The sequence below is a fragment of the Glycine soja genome, chromosome 20 (genome assembly GCF_004193775.1).
Source record: "Glycine soja cultivar W05 chromosome 20, ASM419377v2, whole genome shotgun sequence".
Classification (NCBI taxonomy): Eukaryota; Viridiplantae; Streptophyta; class Magnoliopsida; order Fabales; family Fabaceae; genus Glycine; species Glycine soja.
The window spans coordinates 43,663,350-43,685,715 of NC_041021.1; the positions used below are offsets into that span (position 1 = coordinate 43,663,350).

The following is a 22,366-nucleotide window of genomic DNA, read 5'->3' on the forward strand; positions in this document are numbered from 1 at the left end:
TATTTACTAATACTAATAGAAGGCAGGAACATGTGGTGTGAGGAAGAGGGGTATGTAGAATAGGAAATTTTCATTAAATTAAAAAAATAAAGTGGATGTGAAGTTAACATAAAAATGGAATGAAAATAATAAGTTAATGTTTATTTCGGCACGAAGTAACCATTTGTTTAAGACTTTCCCGATTGGTGGCTTAGATATTTCTCCATTATTTTTTTTCCCACAATGTGGCCCATTGCTTGACTCAAGGTGGGCTTTTATAAAAATCAGAACGGAAGCCCATAAAAACCTAGCCCATAAAATAAATATAACAAAAGGGGTGCTCCTATAAAAGCCAGAAACTAGGTAGGGTTTTAGTTAAGTGCCTTCATTCGGGACTTTCACTAGCCGCAGCAGCCTCAGGTTCTCTCATCTTCACCTCTCCAGCATTCTATTTTTCTGCGTTGAGCTATTTGTTTTGTCTTCTTCATTTTCATTTCGAGATTCGTAGGAAAAACGATGTTGTTTTCGATCCAGTTTCATGTCTGTTTTCGTTGTCACAAATTTCCGAATCCGAAGGCGATAGTAGTCACAATATTAACGACGATTTGTTTCCTCATTTTTGTGGTGTTAAATTTATCACCTGCCACTCGTCTTCATTACTTATTTTTGTTTTTAAAGGAGGAGAATAAGGATGTCTCACAGGAAGTTCGAGCACCCAAGGCACGGGTCACTGGGATTTCTCCCCAGGAAGCGTGCTGCTCGTCACAGGGGAAAAGGTAATTCTTTTTTGTCTTATGTTCTTTCAATTAACATAATTGCTGTTGTGAATTTCTAAAGTAAAACAAGATGCTGTTGTGTTAAACATGAGTATGCCGATCTGATCTAATGATAGTCGACTTAGACACTGCCTATTAAGATTGTCGTAAACCCAGAGTGTTGATGGTTGTTGTGATTATGGGGTTTAATAACATTAATTTAAGAACTTTAATATTTGTTTTTTTAATGAAAAATGTTTTTCTTAATGGACTGTTATGTCAGTTATAACTCAGTTACTTTGTATTTTCTATTACTCGTGCAGTGAAGGCATTCCCCAAGGATGACCCATCCAAGGCACCCAAGCTCACTGCATTCTTGGGTTACAAGGCTGGTATGACTCACATTGTTAGAGAGGTCGAGAAGCCAGGATCAAGTGAGAACCATTACTCTTTTGCTAATTGAAGTTGATGTATATAATGCTGTCAACCATGTGTTTTACTATCTTCTTATTTGATAATCAGTAGCGGGACTGTTACTGGTTTGATTTATTTTCTCAATTTTTTTACCGAACTGTTTCCTAGATTTTTAAATGTGGAAATCATTTATTTATTTGATATAGAAAATTTGTGATAGCGTTTTCCCACAAATTATTGAGATTTATAGTATTTTGAATTACACAGTCCATTCCTGGATTTCCTTTGCAGAATTGTCTCACTCAAGTAAAACTGTTTTCAATGTATTTGACAATATTAAAATGCGTGTTTTCAAGGAATGTTGGTTTTTAATTTTATAAAGCTAATGATGTATTGCATTCTTTAACTGTTTACATGAAACGTTCTCTTATTATATACTATCCTTTATCTATCTAACTATATAATATTTTCTATATCAGAGCTTCACAAGAAGGAAACATGTGAGCCTGTTACAATTATTGAGACCCCTCCAATGGTTATTGTTGGTGTTGTGGGTTATGTGAAAACTCCCCGTGGTCTCCGAACATTGAACACTGTATGGGCTCAGCACTTGAGTGAGGAACTGAAACGTAGGTTTTATAAGAACTGGTGCAAGTCCAAGAAGAAGGCCTTCACCAAGTACTCAAAGCAGTATGAAACTGAGGAGGGAAAGAAAAACATTGAGGCACAGCTGGAGAAACTGAAGAAGTATGCTACTGTGGTTCGTGTTTTGGCTCACACCCAGGTATTAAGACCACATTAATGTGATTGCATGCTTTTCTTTGTTTTCCTTGCTTCATTTTATATAAAGGTTGTTATATATATATATATGTTTAGCACTATCTTCCCAAGCATTTATCCTTTTTATGGGATTATTTTGCCTTTCATGACATGAGAATGATGAAATTCCTGTGCTAACACAGCACCATAGAATTAGGTGCTATGAGTGGCGCTTTCCACACGAGATTTCTGACTCCCATTTGTGTCTTTCATTTTGTCCTGTTTGAATGTTGAGAAAGATTCAGGATGGCATTTATTACCTATGCTATTTTTCTTTTTGGCCATTACATCGGATTGAAATTTTATAGAAATTTAATACCTGTTCCTTCTATTTTGTGTTTGTCAAATTCCAAATTCAGAGTCCTTCCAGTTATCACATGATTTAGATATATTCCTAATAGCCTGTCTGGCTTAAATCTTACAGATCAGGAAAATGAAAGGGTTGAAGCAGAAGAAAGCCCATATCATGGAAATTCAGGTTAATGGTGGTACTATTGCACAGAAGGTGGACTTTGCATACAGTTTCTTTGAGAAACAGGTTCCTATTGATGCCGTGTTCCAGAAGGATGAGATGATTGACATCATTGGTGTGACCAAGGGTAAGGGTTATGAGGGTGTTGTCACTCGTTGGGGTGTTACCCGCCTTCCCCGTAAGACTCACAGAGGCTTGAGGAAGGTTGCTTGTATTGGTGCCTGGCATCCTGCAAGAGTTTCATTCACTGTTGCCAGGGCTGGTCAGAATGGATACCACCACCGAACTGAGTTGAACAAGAAGGTTTACAAGCTTGGCAAAGCTGGAGATGAATCTCACTCTGCTCTTACTGAGTTTGATAGGTAAGTGTTTTGTTGATTATGGTTTTGTGCAATAAATTTAGCAGGAAGTATTTTGTTTGTAAGTCAAACTAACCCCTCTCTACTTGTTTTCTGATTCAGGACCGAGAAAGACATTACCCCAATAGGTGGTTTCCCTCACTATGGTGTTGTTAAGGATGATTATATCATGGTCAAGGGATGCTGCGTTGGTCCCAAGAAAAGGGTTATTACATTGCGCCAATCCCTCCTTAAGCAGACTTCTCGTGTTGCTCTGGAGGAGATCAAGCTCAAGTTTATCGACACCTCTTCAAAGTTTGGGCATGGTCGCTTCCAGACCACACAGGAGAAGCAGAAGTTCTTTGGACGCCTCAAAGCATAATTTTGTTAATTGGATGGAAATGCTGGATTTCTATTCGGTTACCATATCTTATAAACATATTGTAGTGTTTTCTGTTTTGACATTATGGATCCCCGAGTAGTGAGTTTTTCCCCCCCTTAAGTTGGCCAAACTTTTGTTGAGACTGATCTTTTAAAAAATTCCAAATTGTTTGATTTTATCTATATTTTCAGTGTTGAAGGAATTTGCGAAATTATTTAATCTTTTGAAACAAAATTCATGATCGACATGATAGTGGGTTTCTTGATAGTTTGGCTTAAAGATTGGTTACTGTTGGTGGCATTCTGAATGATCGGCCATACTTTGGATTGAGGCCTAGACTGAAGGATTAAGAAAATGACATAATAGTTGGTTTCATGATAGTTTCATTCCATGCTTTAAAGGATGATGGTGCTTTAAAATAAAACCATGAAGCAGGAGAAATATGAAAGTCATTTGAGTCGTTTTTAAAAATTAAATAAAGCAACAAAATTTAATAATGCAAAACTATTCCATTATGTAAGGGGTTTGAATCTTTTTATGAAATTGAGGAATGTGATATTGATTTAAACTTTTAATATATTAATCACCGCATAGTGTGTTATACTTTATCCAGTAATTTAGGCATTGGATGCGCATGGCTCCATAAGGTGTGGCCGTAAAGCCCGTTTAGATCCAATCTGTCGGTTGCATTTCACAGTCCTGTTTCCGACCGAGATGTCCTTCGGTTTGGTCGGGTGGGTATGAGTTGTGTTTTTCGACTGAGACAACGATTTCTGCGACTTTGACCTTATTGGAGATGGAGTGAGAGGCGGCATAGGTCATAGAAAGAATGTTAGGATTAAGAATTGTGTATGTGAATTTCATTTCAGTTGGGCTTTGAGAACAAACACAATGAGCCCAAGTGATAACTAATAACTCCAAAGTTTATGTTCAGCACACAAACACGATCGGGTTTGGTTACCGACGATTCTAAAAATACAATTAGAACCCGACTGTGTTTGTAACTCGTCGTTACCGTCTACCCACCCGAACTGACCCAAAATACATTTTTTTCTTCGGTTTTTTGGGTTATGGGTTGGGCCGGGTGAGTCTGCACACCCCTATAGTCCCATACTTAGTTCCACTCTCTGAATGTGTGGTTCATATTAATCGGAGGATATGCAAGTCTGTGCAATCTGTATTGATATTTGAATTTCGAATATGTGTAAATTTCCTCATTTAATGTGTAATTGGATAAAAATTTAAGACTTTGTTTTGAATAATCTTAAATAACAGTTTTAATAATGTTTTCATGGTATATGTTTAATAAAAACTACTGATGTGCAGCAATATAATATTAAAACAATATTGTAACATCGAATTACGAAAATGCTTTTGACATTACATATGTAAGTGGGATTATATACTGCAAAAGAACAAAAATGTTGCTTTTAGCAGAAAAATGTTGCTATTGTTTAAACTATAATTTGAAGTCCAGACCGCGGACTAGATTTTGCTTAAGTTTATTAAACATGTTGAGACAATTATCATATACCGTACCCCTTCAAGCTCTAAACTCATAATCTAATATATTTTACATTATAAAATAAAAATATAAAAACAAATAATACACACATTAACAACATAAATAATTTTTATACCGTCACATGATAAAAAAATCAGATACGATAATTGTATTATTTTTTTTACAATAACTAATTTAAAGTTATTCCAAATATTATTTTTATTTTTTATTAATTGAAAACATAATATACTCATGAATACATTTGTTTGATTAGCAGAAATTGAATACATATATCAAGAAATTTATAATTCTTATATAATATGTTCAATCAATATGATCTTTTACACAATAATGCTTACAAATTAAACTCAGAAATATAATCCACAAATATAATTGATATAGACACAGGTTAATTTACTAGTTTTTTGTTTTTTTTTCCCGGTAAATATTACTTATTAATTTTTTTATTAGTGAAAGAGATTTAAATCAAAGATTTTTCATTTGTTATTCAACCGTTAAACCAATGTTTTAACTCCTAAAACGTTAGTTATTAATATACATTTATAATTCACTTTGATATCTAATACCGAATTACTAATTTATATGAAAAAGAAAACAGATGTGGATATATGAAAGGAAGAAAATGAATATTTTGGTTTGGTAGGGCAAATAGGCATGAAATGCCAACTCAAAGAACAGATGGATAAGTTTTGGTAGCGGTGTGATGAGAGACCAAAAAAGCGCGAGCAAATCTTCACACTTGGAACCTTAAATTCAATTAAGGTTCTCTCTCTTGTAAAATGCTCCAAGGGAAGGGAGTTTTATAACATGACCTAGTAACGATTCACCACATCATGCGTGCCACTCCTCTTTAACTCTCTCATCCTTTTTCTCTTTCCGTGTCACCCTCTTTCAGGCAAGTTATTTCTCTCTCTCTCTCTCTCTTTGCTTCTCCGTTTTGAACGAAGGAACGTGCTGTGTGTTTGGTTTGCTGAGATGTCACGATTTGCTGCAACTTTATGGCTCTGAGCTGGAATTTGGACATACCCTTTTTCTTCTCTGAGATTTTCTTCACTGCTTTTTGTCCCTTGATTCAGGTCTCCAATTGGGCTATTCGAGTTTCGTTCGAGTTTGATTGAGTGTGAGATAAAAGTTTCATTTTTTTCACCTTCTTTCGTGTATGTGCTTCGACCGTGAAGCCTCACGATTCTTTGCATTATGATTTATTGGCATCGAATATCGATTGTGATTTAGTCCAATTGGGTTTTTTGAAAAATTGGAATAGGATAACTTTTTAGCTTTATTTAGTTGTTATTCAGTTTTCTCCAGTTGGATTTGCGAAATTTTTCTCCAGTTGCTTGCTTTTTGTTTTAGACTGATTCAAACTAGAGAACTATTGGGGTTATTTGATGTGATGCTATCCATAATTTGAACAAGTAAAAAGAAATAGCTGAAGTGGTTCATCATCATTGCCATCATTATTTTTATTTTCTGGTTTTTACAGGTTAATTTGCAATGACTGAACCTTCCAAGGTCATTCACGTTCGAAATGTGGGGCACGAAATATCTGAAGTACCTTCTCTCTCTGTGTGTGTTGTTGGGTGTTTTCTTTGTTGCTTTGCAGCGGTTTTGTTTTGGTATTATGATCATGTCATTGCTATACTAAGCAATGACTCAATTGCTTTACAGCGTGTTTCGTAGCGATGAAATAGAAGGGAAATAAGGAGGAGGGCGAGGAAATAGAGGAGAGATAAGTTTTGGGGTATGTTTGGTAGAGTGGAAATAGGGTAGGATAAAAATTAAAAGGCATGCATACCCCAACATTTTTATTTCTTCACAAATCTGCTGTGGGTTGGAAATGAACAGTGAAAGGCTGTGTATGACATTGTGATAATTTATTTGTAGCGGTCAGAAACCACCAAAAATTGCGTGACCAACTACATTTTTGGGCAGCTTTCCATGTTTTCTGGCAGTTTAAAACCTCTAGAAAAGTATCACTAAAAAATAATCCATGTAAAAAAGAAAATCGATAATCTAATATCTATAGATTATTTATTTTTTTCCCTATCTATTCTCTCAAAACAAACACCTCTAAAATTCACTTTATTTCTTACGTATTTCCATCCATCTTATTTCTTTCCCTCCTAGCAAACATACCATTAGCTTTGTTTTCACGTGATGAGAACTATGCATTGATCAAAAGGGTGAATGAATAGAGAGTGGTAACCAATGGTGTGTTTGGTTTCTATTTTTCAAAAACTGTTTTTAGTTTTTCAAAAACTGTTTCTATTTTTCAGGAAATATCATTTTTTTGAAACTTTTTGTAAATGGTTCTACATTTTCCATTTTTTATTTTTAGTTATTGATCACAACCCTTTTTTGTTGGCTCTAATAACACATGCACATGTACACACAAAGAGAGTATATCATAGATCATAGAAGCTTCAGGGCAATCTTGTCTTAGCGGAGTTGAAATGAGCATTTCTATTCATAGTTGTAGAACTTAGTATTTATTGTCTTAGCAGAGAATGAATAGTGCTTCCTTTACAAGTAGAGTTTTACTTTCACTAGTTCTTGAAAGATTAATAATCTTTTCCTCTTTTGATTGCAGAATGATTTACTTCAGCTGTTTCAGCCTTTTGGAGTCATAACAAAGCTTGTCATGCTGCGTGCAAAAAATCAGGTTTTCTTTTTCATGCCTTTAAACTAGACTAATTGTTTCCATTAGAATCTTAAGGTTATTTCATTTCATTTCAGTTTTTTGGTAAAATCTGTGCCATACTTGCAGGCTCTTATCCAAATGCAAGATGTTCCTTCTGCAGTTAATGCCTTACAATTTTATGCAAATGTTCAGCCAAGCATAAGGTACAAATGGCTTGTTTATTTCTGTCTTTCAAGGGGGTACATGATTGCATTGACTATAGTTTTGATAATTTGATTTTTGGTTTCAAATTTGGATATTTGTAATGCTGCATTTATTCCCTTTGATATTAAGATTCCTTAACTATATAATTATCTTTTTGCTTTGTTCTAGGGGGAGGAATGTTTATGTTCAATTTTCCTCACATCAGGAATTAACAACAATGGAGCAAAGTCAAGGACGAGGAGATGAGGTTGGCCTTTTTTGTGTTTACCTTTTGGATTGAAAACTGTATGCTTTATCTTGTCAGTTGCTTACAAAAGCAGAGAGAAATGATTGACCTTTTTCTTTCTGGTATTTGTATTTTTTCCTTTTTTGTATGATATTCCTCTCCATATCTTTGTATTGTTTTCTTGGACTGTCCCATTTCAGTGGGGTCAGTGTGTTAAATTGTTATATTCTGTACTTTCCTTTTTTCTCTTTATCATGTACTTCTCTATTTATTCTCCTTTCTCTCTATCTCTTCACTTTCTCTATGCTGTCCTGCTGTCGGGAACTCTGGATGCACAGCCAAACCGAATTCTCTTAGTCACAGTTCATCACATGCTGTATCCTATGACAGTGGATGTGCTGTATCAAGTATTTTCTCCCCATGGATCTGTGGAAAAGATTGTAACATTTCAGAAGTCAGCTGGTCAGATTCTCTCAGATTTCTCCCTTTCTCTTCTTTCCATCCCTATTAACATTTTTGTGTTCCTAGACTTTAACTAGGTAGCTTGAGGTTATATTTTTGTCATGCAGTGTTTTTTTAATATGCAAATATATATATATATATATATGTTGTATTTAAATAGCAAAATATTTTTCCGAAAGTTTTGTGTTGAAAGTACCCAATGGTGTTGTCTATTGATCCATGTAACCAACCCCCATAATAGGATAAAACTTGGTTATTGTTGTGTGTAAATGGGAAAATAGTAGTAGAACAAGGTTCTTTAAATTTAATGAATTTTTAATGGCTCTGGTTTTTTAATGTGTAGTGGAATGCTTCTCCATTTTCAATGCATAATGTGAGTATGTGATATAGGGTTTAGGTGGGAAAGAGAAAGAAATAGAAAGAAGGAAAGAGGGAAAAACAGAATAGAAAGGATTGAAAGAGATGAGAAAAACAGAGTGATCAAAGAACTCCTTCCAAAAATTACTTACAGAAACAGGATCCCTATCACTAATTATCTCAACTAGTGCTCCATGAAATCTGAAGATCTGATCGATGCAGTGTTGAGCAAGTGTTGCTGTTGTATATGGATGCAAAAGGGCAACAGAATGGGCATACTTACTCATATAAGATAATTGATGACCCAAAGAGTATATTTGCCATGTCAGTAAACAAAAATACTGGGCTCTATGTTTGGCTTCTTTTTCTGAAGTTAAAGCTTTCAATGTTTTTGAAGAATTCTTGGGGGAAAAAGGAATATTCTTGGCTATCCCTGCTGCTAACTTCTCTTTTGGCTGGGACCTACTACCCACTACCGCGTTCTTGCTGAACTTTCACTTATCTTGTGTACTTGCTGTTGTGCTAGCACACCCAGAAGCCATGTTCTTGGTTGACATTTTCCTTGTAGCCTACCGTTGCAGCATGGTTTTTTGCATATGTGCCAAGCTGTGAGCTTCTCTCATGGTTCTTTGCTTGAATAAAATGGACTGGGGTAGTGTATTCTTCCTGAAAACCAGCCATATAAGCACCAACAAGGTATTCTTCAGAGGAGCAAAGTTTACAGGAAGTTGCATCAAATTCATCATTAAATTCTGCCAAGGTGCCGTGTTGTTGCAAATGCATGTGATTTTCTTGGTGTGTATGATGGCCCCCTCCTTTGTGACCATATTCAAAATTGTTAGAGGCATCATCCCTTTCATTCATTAGCCGTTGAAGCTGATTTGAAATGCCCTCTGCCATGTCTAATGGTGTATCAACCTTTGCAAGCCTCTGCTCAGTTTGAACTAAGCATTCTTCTATTTTGCACATCGTCTATGTGATCGTTTTTCTGTGCCCATGGGTGAAAAAATTCTGGTTTGGTGGCTGAGGACAGGTAGGCTGTAGATAGTAGTAGATACCAGCGATATGGGATTTAGGTGAGAAAGAGAGGGAAGAAGAACAAAAGAGAGATACAGAGATCAGAAGATGACAAATGAGAGAAACAGAGAGATCAAAGAACTGAGCACTGCACTTCTATTATCATTATTCCAGTCTATCTAAATTATAACAGCCATGCTTTATTTATAGGCAGCTACTTAATAGCTATAAAATCCTAACTAACAGTAGATGACTAACTAACTAACTAACATTCTTTTCCTATTTATATTTACATTGCAAAATGCATATGCCCCTGCCCTGTAATCAGTTATGAGGATTGTTAATAAAACTTTTATGGCAAAAAATATTGTTATATTTGATTTTTGTTTTTATAGTTAGTGTATTGTATGTTCCACTAATTGTTTTATCATGTATTTGCAAACTTTGTAGGCTTTCAGGCTCTCATCCAGTATCAATCACGTCAGAGTGCTGTTGCGGCAAGAAGTACACTTCAGGTTGTTTAACATTCCTTTCAGGCTTTACTTGCCTTGTTAATTCTGATATTGTGTCTGAATGGTGATTGAACTTTTGGAAATTTCTAGGGACGCAATATTTATGATGGTTGCTGTCAGCTGGACATTCAGTTCTCAAAGTATGTTACAATTTATTTAAGCAAATTCATTGTGTATTGGCTTGTGGGTTTATAAAACTTATGCTGAGCCCACTTGTACCCCCCCCCCCCAAACAAAAAAAAACTGTCTTTTCATTTTCTATTTGTTTTTATTTTTTACTTTAACTTATTGTATGGACATTTAATTCATCTTAATTTGCAGCCTTGATGAATTACAAGTGAACTACAATAATGACCGTTCAAGGTGATTCTGTCAGTTCTTGTGTTTCTTTTTTTGTTTGCTTGTTGATCTCTTTTTGACATCTTGTTTATCACATTGTTGCTGACTTTATTTCATCTTTCACAGGGACTTCACAAACCCAAATCTCCCTACAGAGCAGAAAGGAAGACCTTCACAAGTATGTTCTGTTGGTTCTTTATTTATCTATTTACGAATCAAATCTGTTGATCTTTGTGAAGTCCATTCTAATATATGTATTTTTCCTTTCATCAACAGCCTGGATATGGTGATGCAGGAAATATGTATGCTGCTCAAGGTTCTGGAGCCAGGGCAGGTGCTAAATATTTTTAACTGCTTTGGTAGGTTTGGTTTGGTTGTCACATTGTGTTATTTTTTAATGTACTGATGATTGTCTTTTTTCCTCTTTACAGTTGGATTTCCACAGGTGGGTATTTTTCATGTCCAGTTGAAGTGATATTATTGAACAGTCGATATATGAAGTTATCATGATTCATTTTGTATCTTGTGAAAGTAGCATTAGACACATAATGAGTGTTGACTAATCTCTTGTTTTACTGATCTTTCTAAAATATAAAGCTACAGAATACAAAGTTTGTATGGTTGAAGCCAAGCAATTTGTAGGGATTTTTGTTTATCTCACAATATGTTAGAGCTTTGTTTTTAAGTTGATTTCACTTTTCAAATTTGGGTTTAATTGGTAGAGGGAGAAATTTGTGTGTTGGGATTTTGCTTCTTGAACAGAGATTTTTTCCATTGAGATAAAAGACATGATAATTTGAACATGTTTTTTTCATCTTTTAATTTTTAGTAAAATGATTACAGACATGGATGACAATGAGATGCTTTCTTTCTGAAAACAAAACAAGTTACTTACTTTTTCAATTATAGATGGCAAATGCTGCAGCCATTGCAGCTGCCTTTGGGGGAGGTCTACCTCCTGGAATAACTGGGACAAATGACAGGTGTACAGTTCTTGTATCAAATCTTAATCCTGATGTAAGCACTGTGTCTGGCTTTTTCTAGAACATTCTTTCCCTTTCTCAGCTTATTTAGCTTCAAATCTGTTTATTTCAGAGAATTGATGAGGATAAACTATTCAACCTGTTCTCTATTTATGGGAATATTGTGAGAATTAAACTTCTCCGAAATAAACCAGATCATGCACTTATTCAGATGGGAGATGGTTTTCAAGCAGAATTGGCTGTACACTTTCTGAAGGTGTGTTTCAGATATACCTTCCTGTTCTTATATTATGATACTAGATTTCTGTGATATCTTTACTCAAGTGAGAAGTTATTATTGTTTGTTATATATGTTATTATTGTATTTGGTGATATATCATTCTTTTACTTCAATACTTTTTTCCACAATTTCAATGTCTATATTTGTCAATGCATCACAAGTTTGCTTAGTGATTTTGTACAATTTTAAAAGAAAATGAAGAAAGTTAGAGCAAAATCACATTTCTTTTCTGAAGGTTCTACTTTTTTCTCATTTGTAATTTTACCCATGTTGTTTGACATGCACTGATTTTGTTACATCATTGGTATTGGTCCATGTTTTTGAAATGGTAGCATTAAATATACTGTCACTGAAAAACCATAGTTGAATATCCTAATGAGCTGACATTGTTTAAAGTTGTCAAATTTGAATCACCTACACCTCAATTTTAATTGATGATTTCTATTGCATCTGTGAGAAAATAGAAGAATGGTGAACTATATTTTTCATTTTCTGTACTGGACTGGTAGCAATTTTACATTAAGATAACGTGAGAGTGCACATTTACACTGCATGCATGTTGGAATTAATTTGTATACCTTCTTTTCTGGTTGTATGCTGGTCATAAACTTTTTCACCTTTGAGGTGTAGGGAGCCATGTTGTTTGAGAAACGATTAGAGGTCAACTTCTCCAAGCATCCGAACATAACCCAAGGTGCTGACACACATGAATACATCAATTCAAATCTCAATCGTTTCAACCGTAACGCAGCCAAAAACTACCGGTACTGCTGCTCCCCAACAAAGATGATCCATTTGTCCACACTCCCACAAGACATCACTGAAGAGGAGATTGTGAGCCTTGTAGAGGAACATGGAACCATTGTCAACAGCAAAGTCTTTGAGATGAACGGGAAAAAACAGGCTCTGGTTCAGTTTGGGAATGAGGAGCAGGCTACTGAAGCCCTTGTGTGCAAGCATGCAAGCACACTTTTTGGCTCAGTAATCCGTATCTCCTTTTCACAGTTGCAGAATATATGAGTCTTTATTAAGGAGTTGTGGACAACCAGAGCAACGGTTATTGAACACAATGGGGACAAGGATTCTGAATTTGGGAAGGATATTTTTTATGCTGATGATGGTCATCTTCATTATCTTGTATTGGTTGCTTGGCTTTCTAACTTATTTACTCATAATATCTACTCTTTCATTTTTCACCTTTAATCATTTATCTTCTCATCTCCATTGCCCTGCTATTTATTTAGGTTGCTAACATAATGTAGTGGGGAGGTGTACATTTTTGTTATTGAGTATAGGTTCTTGGGGAATAGAAGGAGGGGGATTCACTACCTTATAGCCGTTTTTATAAATCATTGTTGTATATGTTTTGTAATTCAGGCTAAAGTAGTAAGTAGGCTTTTCTGTTGCATTCTCAATCGATGTCAAAATTTTCTATTCCAATTGAGCAAGAAGCTACTTTTTGTGATTGTTTTTGAAGTATCTATCAATTGGTCTACTCTTTCCGTTTTGCAGCTAGATATTTGCCTCCTCTAATATCTCTCTCCATCTCTTATTCTTACTTCTTCCTTGCATGCATATGGATTGAGAACATGCTCATTATTTCTTCTCCTTTCTCAACCCCTTTCTCCCCCTTGATGAGCAGGCTGCTCAATCCTCAATGTGATAAAGAAACATGGAAACCTAAGGTTAAGAAAAAGACCTTTATGTCGTTGGCCATATGTCTTAGAAGGTCTTGCTTATAAAACTCAAGCCCATTTATTCATCGTTACTTTGTTTGGAAAATTTGAAATAACTCAGTTGTACAACTTTCAAAATCACGTGGATTAACTCACTTGTACCATCACTGCAATGGAAAAAAAAGAAGAAAAAATTACTAGTCTCAACAACTATATTTAAAAATTGTAGATCCATGAAACACCAACATTCATATGGCAACATTACGGAAAGGATACCGGGAGATTATAAATGCATATTAATCAGCAAAGGATGGTACCGGTGCTGATTTTCCATTCATTTAAGTTGTGGTAAGAATTTCCTCCAAGGCTTCTTTATTAATATAAAGATGGAAAATATTCAATATTATGACATTATCGACTGCAATTCACATTCTCTAGGGAAGTTTGTAAAGAGATCATAGTCTATGATATATGTTGATGGTCCGATGGAGTTTGCTTTTGTTATTCAGAATTAAAGATTAAAGATGATGTTGTGACTCTGGTATTAATACTTTCCATTTGACGTCTCAACTTGGGTTCATTTGTACTACTATTATTTTTTTCAATGCAACAGTCTCATTACACCGTCAGTGGCATTCTTTTAAACAATTTGTTCGCATTTTTCTCCATTGTTTAAGTTGATATACTCATTTTTGGATACAGGGATACATGTTATAACTATGTATTTTGCTATGGTTCATTCATTGCTTTATTGTGTCTCTTAAAAGAAGATAGTAAAATAAAACTAGTATATCTCAATGTTAGAAGGCTTCTCACTATGCGAATGTATAGAGGACTGTCACTGTACGCAGTTTTACCATCTTTTAGTTATTCTAATTAGTTTATATTTTTCATCCGGGCTTCCTTGAGAATTGTTACTTTGACACTTTTGATGAAATAAATATTGACTATTGGTCATAAACTGGAAATAATTTTGAATCATAATTAAATTTATCTTTTAATTCATTGGGTTAGTTAGATTATTAACTTATTAGGTCACTGTTACAAAATATGCATTCTAGGTTGTCCAGTATTAACAAATCATAGTTGTTGTTGATGCAATATGTGATGGTTGTAACATGGTTAATATTGATATCATTAACCATATCTGCAATATGATTCTACTTGGGGTCCCTTTCAGTTCAATTACTTGATAAGTGATTCTAATGACCAAATCTTATCACTGAACAACCCTTTTTGTTAGGTTTCTTTTTCATAACCTTCTTTGTTCTGTAATTTTGTATAATAGTGATATTTGAAACAACTCATTTAAGAGAATTGGTTGATGTGTGTCACATTGCTTTTTAATAAATCATGTCATTAGCAAAGAGAGAGGATTGTCCTTACGTGTTTGGTTTAGTTTTGATTACACGTAATACTCACAATCTAAGATTGATAAGTGCTCTCTTCATTGATTAAAGTGAACCTTGGAAATTTTTGCTTCCTCTAGTGGTTGTCACACTCATTTGATTTGTTTGATTGCTTTTGACATAAGCTAGAACGGGACAAAAACTCAAGGTTCATTCTTCTTTCACAACTCCTTTTGAGGGAGCAGAATATTGAGTTATACATTTTGTTCAATTAGTAAAGATGCACTCAGGTGAGCTTTCATCTTTGAGCTATCATAAGGCCGCATAATGCATTTAACGGTATTGAATCTACCAAGTGTTAGCCCAAAGTTTACAGATAGAATAATGATAGCCGAAGTAGGAAACATAGATCTTTAACCATTATAAGTCAACCCACCCATTTTGGTTGTGATGAGTTATATTTGGTGGATTTATATATATTTTTAATCCTTGAAAATATAGATGTTTAGTTTCTATAACATAAATTTTATCATTTGTTTTTGTAAATTTAGTAATCCTGCCTAGGGTAGCTTTGCTATTTTTAGCCGGTCCCAAGCCCGGATAAAAGGAGAGGGTTGTGTTAGACTTTCGACAGCCAACGTTAAACTTTGTCGAATCTCTATGACATGGATCAATTACGTAATAATGTGAATGCTAGGTCGTTGCCCGGAAGCAACGCGCTGTATGGCTCGAGTACAGTGTCAAAAGAGCAAGGGCCGCTGCATCGCCGCCCGGATGTAGTGAAAAGTAAGCAAGGGTTCCCACATTTTCGTGAACGGGTGTGGGTAAAGAAGTTAGTTCATGACATGAGGATTCGCTTTGGTACATGGAATATAGGCACTTACTGGAAAATCTATGGAAATAGTGGATGTTATGGTGAGGAGGAAGATCAATTTTATGTGCTTACAAGAAACTAAGTGGACAGGTGAAAAAGCGAAAGAATTAGACAACTCGGGATTTAAGCTGTGGTATACCGGAAAAATCAGATCAAGAAATGGGGTAGGGATTATTGTGGACAAGGAGTGGAAGAAGGATGTCGTGGATGTAAGAAGAGTAGGAGATCGTATCATAGTCTTAAAATTGGTAGTGGGACAGGACACCTTTAATGTTATTAGTGGGTATGCACCTCAGGTTGGGTTAGCAGAACACTTTAAGGTAAAATTTTGGGAGGATCTAGAAGGGGTACTTCAGGATATACCCCAAGGAGAGAAAGTTTTCCTAGGAGGGGATCTCAATGGACATGTAGGTAGCGTGGCTAGAGGTTTTGAGGGGGTGCATGGGGGTTTTGGCCTAGGGGAGATGAATGGGGAGGGTAAATCCATCTTGGAGTTTTCGGAGGCTTTGGATCTTTCTATAGCCAATACATGGTTTAAGAAAAGAGAGGAACATCTTATCACTTACAAAAGTGGAGGGACATGTTCTCAGATAGATTTTTTCCTTATCAGGAAGTCTGATAGGAAGTATTGCTTGAACTGTAAAGTTATCCCGGGAGAGAGCTTGACTACCCAACATAGAGTTTTGGTTATGGATGTAAGAATTAGAGATAGGGCAAAGAGAAGAAGTCCTCTGGTAGCACCAAGGATCAAATGGTGGCACTTGAAGGGTGAGAAACAAGGAATCTTCCAACAAAAGATATGGGAGGGTTGGTGTGGACAATCACAAGGAAGTGCAAATGATATGTGGAACAAGATGTCCCAAGAGATTATTAAAGTGGCTAAAGAGACGTTGGGTGAATTTAGAGGTTTTGGACCTAGGGGTAAAGAATCGTGGTGGTGGAATGAAAATGTTCAGAGCAAAGTTAGAGTAAAAAAGGAGTGTTTCAAGGAGTGGTCTAGGTGTAGAAATTCTGAAACTTGGGATAAGTATAAGATAGCTAGAAATGAAACCAAAAAGGCGGTGAGTGAGGCAAGAGCCCAAGCTTTTGACGGACTATACCAAGCTCTAGGAACCAGGGACGGAGAAAGATCTATATATAGGCTTGCTAAGGGTAGAGAGAGGAAGACTAGAGATTTGGATCAAGTAAAGTGTGTTAAGGATGAAGAAGGCAAAGTCTTAGTGCATGAAAAGGATATCAAGGAAAGGTGGAAGGCGTATTTCCACAACTTATTTAATGATGGATATGGATATGACTCTAGCAGTCTAGACACAAGAGAAGAGGACCGGAACTATAAGTACTATCGTCGGATTCAGAAACAGGAAGTAAAGGAAGCGTTGAAAAGAATGAGTAATGGTAAGGCGGTGGGGCCAGACAACATACCTATTGAAGTGTGGAAAACTCTTGGAGATAGAGGTCTTGAGTGGCTCACCGAACTTTTTAACGAAATTATGAGGTCAAAACGCATGCCGGAGGAATGGAGGAGAAGCACGTTAGTGCCAATCTATAAGAACAAGGGGGATATACAAAATTGTGCAAATTATAGGGGAATCAAGCTCATGAGTCATACCATGAAATTATGGGAAAGAGTGATCGAACGGAGATTAAGAAAGGAGACTCAAGTTACTGAGAATCAATTTGGTTTCATGCCGGGTAGGTCGACCATGGAAGCGATTTATTTATTACGGCGGGTGATGGAGCAATATCGCATGGCCCAACAAGACTTGCACTTGATTTTTATTGACTTGGAGAAAGCGTATGATAGAGTGCCTAGAGAGATTTTGTGGAAAGCTCTAGAGAAGAAAGGGGTTAGGGTTGCATATATTCGAGCTATCCAAGATATGTATGATAGGGTATCGACTAGTGTTAGGACACAGGGTGGAGAGTCAGACGATTTTCCCATCACAATTGGTTTACATCAAGGGTCAACCCTTAGCCCCTACCTTTTTACCTTAATTCTGGATGTCCTCACGGAACAAATCCAAGAGATAGCGCCGAGATGCATGCTTTTTGCAGATGACATAGTCCTCCTTGGAGAGTCGAGGGAGGAGTTGAATGAGAGGTTGGAAACTTGGAGACGAGCTCTAGAAACACATGGCTTTCGCCTAAGTAGAAGCAAATCGGAGTATATGGAATGTAAGTTCAACAAAAGAAGGAGGGTTTCTAACTCAGAGGTGAAAATAGGAGACCATATTATCCCTCAAGTCACACGGTTTAAATATCTTGGGTCTGTAATACAGGATGATGGGGAAATTGAAGGGGATGTGAATCATCGCATTCAAGCAGGATGGATGAAATGGAGAAAAGCATCGGGGGTGTTATGCGATGCAAAGGTACCGATCAAGCTAAAGGGAAAGTTTTATCGGACTGCGGTAAGACCGGCGATTTTGTACGGAACAGAATGTTGGGCGGTCAAGAGCCAACATGAGAATAAAGTAGGTGTAGCGGAGATGAGGATGTTGCGGTGGATGTGTGGTAAGACTCGACAGGATAAAATTAGAAACGAAACTATTAGAGAGAGGGTTGGAATAGCGCCTATTGTAGAGAAGATGGTGGAAAATAGACTTAGGTGGTTTGGGCATGTAGAGAGAAGACCGGTAGACTCTGTAGTGAGGAGAGTAGACCAGATGGAGAGAAGACAAACAATTCGAGGCAGAGGAAGACCCAAAAAGACTATAAGAGAGGTTATAAAAAAGGATCTCGAAATTAATGGTTTGGATAGAAGTATGGTACTTGATAGAACATTATGGCGGAAGTTGATCCATGTAGCCGACCCCACCTAGTGGGATAAGGCGTTGTTGTTATTGTTGTTGTTGTTGTTGTTTTTGTAAATTTAGTTTTATATAATAATTTCTATCATCATTTAGTATGTATAAATATGGTGTGGTAATGATTATCTTGAAGTGATATATATCATGACATGACATGCATGTATTACTTAGTGATAACATGACATGTATATACATATGTTGCATTAACATTCACTTTGAAATGACATATAATATGACATGTATAGATACGTGTTATAAGAAATATCATTTTCAAAACTTTTATTGCAAAAACTAAAATAAAATTCTTACATTTATTCGAACTAACCAACACATGAAACCTATTTGATTAAATAGACTTCCTTGGTTCCATGTAGTTCCTCACTACCTACCTACGTATCCTTCCATTTCCATTTTTTCTGTAGGTTTGATTCAGTTTTCTTCACTTAAATTTGTTTCTGTTTCTTTTTTCCTGTTTTAAAAATGTTGACCGAAAGAGTTAAAAATTTTGAATCTTAATTAATAACAATAACGAATTGTACAATTGCTCATTTTGTCCATTCAACACCTACTAGGAGATTGTCTGGTGTATATTACAACTACTTAGGTTTTTTTTTTTTTCAATTATAGTTGCCAAAGTCAAATCAGACTTGGATACTAGGACCATTAATATAAACCTTTAAACATTTTCTTCTTTGTGAGTTCAAGATAGAATGTTCTTCAAGTGTTACAAATTTTCCTATGGAATATTTTTTTAATGTGTGAAAAAAATGTAATAATAATATATATTATTATTACATTTTTTTCACACATTAAAAAAATATTCCATTTTTTTTCTAACTTTTCCTTTGTTAATTAGTTATTGTTATTACCTAACTATTTCCTTTTTCTCTACATGTTTGAGAGTTGGCGCTAACAAAAAAACTCAACACACACAGTTTGATAAAATCTGCTCTAATTTGAAATTGCCAAATGAATCATCGTTTCTAATTGACTCAGTTGGCAGTAATTAAAAATCAAGTTTATTAAATATTGATCCTCCGTGTGTTAAGTAGTGTTTAGAGTGCCAGGTCGATCTTGCCAAAGTGATGATCGAATCATGTTACTGTCGGCATGCAAGTTCCACTTGTGGTTTCAAATTTCATTGGAAGTAGCTAGAAGTACTTGTGATTAGGGTTACGCAGTAAGCTAAACTCACAAGTTTGATTAAACGTGAAGTTATCGAAAGGGAGAAAGTTGCAAAACTCCTCCTTATCGTTTAGCTTTTTGATGTGGATTCATGATGTTGAAGTGTTTAAATTTGAACTTCAAAGTTTTTCAGTTCATGCTATTGTCCTTCTTTTCGGTGGCGGATATATACCCACAATCACATCCAAGTTTCAGGACTATAATAAGATCAAGGCTTTTTTCATATGAATTCCATTTGGTTAAATTTAATTAGTTGCAACCGGCCAGTTTCGTATTTGAGTATATATATATATATATATATATATTCTTATTTTCGCAACACTTACTCACCTTTGATTCAAATATTTTTCACAAGGAAATTTGAATCTTCGATTATTGTGAGGAACATTTCTTGGAGCAAATTAAAAAAAATGTTCAACCTTACTCTCATATTTGTCACTTGTGCACCTATCATTTATTTAATAATCATTCATAACTACCTAACAGAAGTTCCGAAATAGAATTCTTCCTCAGTTCATAGTTTAATTAAATACATCAATTGTAGAACAATCAATCTACAATTTCTTGTTAGAAATGTGTGTTTGGATAGGATAATTTAATTAGGTAATGTATTTTTTATAGGGAATTAAATTCTTTTTTATTAAAAGTAACTGTTTAAATATTTTAGTAAAAGAAATTCAAAATTTTAGAATTTTAAAAGGGATTTTAGTTAGTTGAAAGAATAGAATTTCAAATTCTCTCTTCTCTCTTGCGGAAGCCACGACTCCACGAGCTCTCCAGTGGAATCGCAAGCCCGAGCTCTTTGGCTCCACCCCCTACGTCGCCGTCATCACCTCTGGCAAGGGTGGCGTGGGCAAGACCACCACCATCACCAAATCAACCTCTCCCTCGCCCGTCTCGGCTTCTTCGTGGTCGCCATCGATGCCGACGTCGGCCTCCGCAACCTCGACCTCCTCCTCGGCCTCGAGAACCGCATCAATTACACCGTGATCGAGGTCCTGAATGGCGACTGCTGCCTCGACCAAGCCTTCGTCCGCGACAAGTGCTGATCCAACTTCGAACCCCTCTGCATCTCCAAACCCCGCTCCAAACTCCCCCTCGGATTCGGCGGTAAGGCCCTTACCTGGCTCATGGATGCGCTGAAAGCACGTTCACAGGACTGCCCCGACTTCATCCTCATCGACTGCCCCGCCGGCATTGACGTCGGCTTCATCACCACCATCACGCCAGCCAATGAGGCCGTCCTCATATCCGAACGACAACAACAACAACAAGTGTAGGATGAAGATGAGGGATTTGCGAAGCATGATGGGTGCAATTGTTGCATTGTGGATCAGAATCCACGATGATGAAACCTTCAGGATCGGATCGTAACAATGTTCTGTGTGCGTGGCAGAGGGCTTCACTTTAGGTAGGTCACAAGCTTCTGTTATTCTTCGGGTGGAGATATTACTCAAATCAAGTCAATGATTGTATCCAAAAACATAATTTTGAAAATAAAAGAATTTAAATTAAAGCATTTAAAATTCTCAGAATTTAAAATTCTTTAGAATTTTAAATTATTGCCTCATTCAAACACACTCTAAAAGTTGTAAAAGACATCAAAATTCTGAATCGGTTGTCAAATAATCAATTAAAAAAATACTTTCTAAATCAATTACATAGGAAACGAATCTAGAAAATTTTTTCTAGCAACTAATCTAGAATGTCCGTGTTTATATTACAAAACTGTCATTGTCTCCAAGAATCAATGTAAATTCCTGATATTATAACTTTTTTATACTAGTGTGTTAATTAACTTTTTAACTAGTAATATTATTTATACAACAATTTCCCTAAATTTATTTTGTTTTTATTTTTTTATCACGTAACATATCATAAGTTTTTTCCTTTCTTTATGGATCTACAAAATTCATTGTACAACTTTCTTTTATATAAATAACATACTAAACAATAGTCTCGAAGTAGGGTTATTTAGATCATTTTCGAGAGGCAAAGATTAAGATATTATTGTTTGATGTTGACAACTTCCATAAGAATTTACAAGAGACATATAGACTCTTCTAAAGTGAAAAAGTATATGCATTAAGAGTAAATAAAAATTGACAATTGATTGAAAAGAATAATTTTTTTTATACCATAAATGTTCGTAGTAATTTCTACACAAAAGAAAAATGAGAAAAATAAAAAAATAAAGAAAAAATAATATTATAAATTATTAGAAAATTAAAAGAAATAAAATTATTCCTATTGCAATTGAAACTAATGAAGGTAATGTAGGGCTTAATTACAAAGGTAATGTCTAATTAAGCACGTTTTAATTAAATATGTTCTTTGCACCACTCAAATTTGAAAAAGTATTTTTTAATAAAATTCCATTCATGCATTGGGCTTTTTTTTTCAAATCCAACTTTGTAATAATGACACCCAATAGTAAATAATAGTTATGAAGCTTTAATCTAGCACCGTGTAAATCATTCCAAATGTCAGTTTCACATTTGCATTTTGGTTCTGTTAAATACTAAATTTTTAATTGATTGATACATGATGAAAATTCCAGCAACTCAAAGAAAATTTCACATTTTTCATTGTTATGCTCTATTTTTATACAAAAATGTTTGTCTTACTGTCCTTTTAGGGTATGTTCCATAGGGTTGAATAAAGAGAGATAAGAGATGAATGAACAAAATAAAAAATAGGTAAAAAAGATGAAAATTTTGAATTAAAATAAGTAAATAGATAATAAAAAATTAAAATTAAACATTTA

General features: G+C 35.3%; 2 protein-coding genes across 4 annotated transcripts; both read left to right on the forward strand.

Annotated features, from left to right (window-relative positions):
- Positions 1-318: 318 nt before the first annotated feature.
- Positions 319-3,357, forward strand: LOC114403090 (60S ribosomal protein L3). The gene is made up of 6 exons (XM_028365821.1): positions 319-399; positions 658-755; positions 1,058-1,168; positions 1,628-1,932; positions 2,392-2,801; positions 2,901-3,357. Exons 2-6 carry the CDS (start codon positions 671-673, stop codon positions 3,157-3,159), a joined length of 1,170 nt encoding a protein of 389 aa, XP_028221622.1. The 5' UTR covers positions 319-399; positions 658-670; the 3' UTR covers positions 3,160-3,357.
- Positions 3,358-5,334: 1,977 nt separating this feature from the next.
- LOC114402897 (polypyrimidine tract-binding protein homolog 3-like) lies at positions 5,335-13,181 on the forward strand. 3 transcript variants are annotated; one of them, XM_028365583.1, is made up of 15 exons: positions 5,335-5,579; positions 6,168-6,235; positions 7,275-7,346; positions 7,452-7,528; positions 7,698-7,776; positions 8,094-8,217; positions 10,042-10,106; positions 10,194-10,243; positions 10,425-10,466; positions 10,569-10,620; positions 10,719-10,776; positions 10,874-10,887; positions 11,352-11,459; positions 11,538-11,681; positions 12,336-13,181. In XM_028365583.1, the coding sequence occupies exons 2-15, from the start codon at positions 6,179-6,181 to the stop codon at positions 12,723-12,725; spliced, it is 1,332 nt and encodes a 443-aa protein (XP_028221384.1). In that variant the 5' UTR covers positions 5,335-5,579; positions 6,168-6,178; the 3' UTR covers positions 12,726-13,181. The 3 variants fall into 3 exon arrangements, with proteins under 3 accessions (XP_028221384.1, XP_028221386.1, XP_028221385.1); XM_028365585.1 differs by lacking the exon at positions 5,335-5,579 and adding an exon at positions 5,633-5,760; XM_028365584.1 differs by lacking the exon at positions 5,335-5,579 and adding an exon at positions 5,780-5,804.
- Positions 13,182-22,366: the final 9,185 nt, after the last annotated feature.

Bases quoted from the DNA above. Each gene is read 5' to 3' on its own strand.
- LOC114402897 (XM_028365583.1), top strand. From the start codon at position 6,179: ATGACTGAACCTTCCAAGGTCATTCACGTTCGAAATGTGGGGCACGAA. The intron at 8,218-10,041 runs GTCAGATTCTCT...CAAACTTTGTAG, and splicing joins AACATTTCAGAAGTCAGCTG to GCTTTCAGGCTCTCATCCAG. The intron at 10,621-10,718 runs GTATGTTCTGTT...TTTCATCAACAG, and splicing joins AGAAAGGAAGACCTTCACAA to CCTGGATATGGTGATGCAGG.
- LOC114403090 (XM_028365821.1), top strand. From the start codon at position 671: ATGTCTCACAGGAAGTTCGAGCACCCAAGGCACGGGTCACTGGGATTT. The intron at 756-1,057 runs GTAATTCTTTTT...TTACTCGTGCAG, and splicing joins TGCTCGTCACAGGGGAAAAG to TGAAGGCATTCCCCAAGGAT. The intron at 1,933-2,391 runs GTATTAAGACCA...TAAATCTTACAG, and splicing joins GTGTTTTGGCTCACACCCAG to ATCAGGAAAATGAAAGGGTT.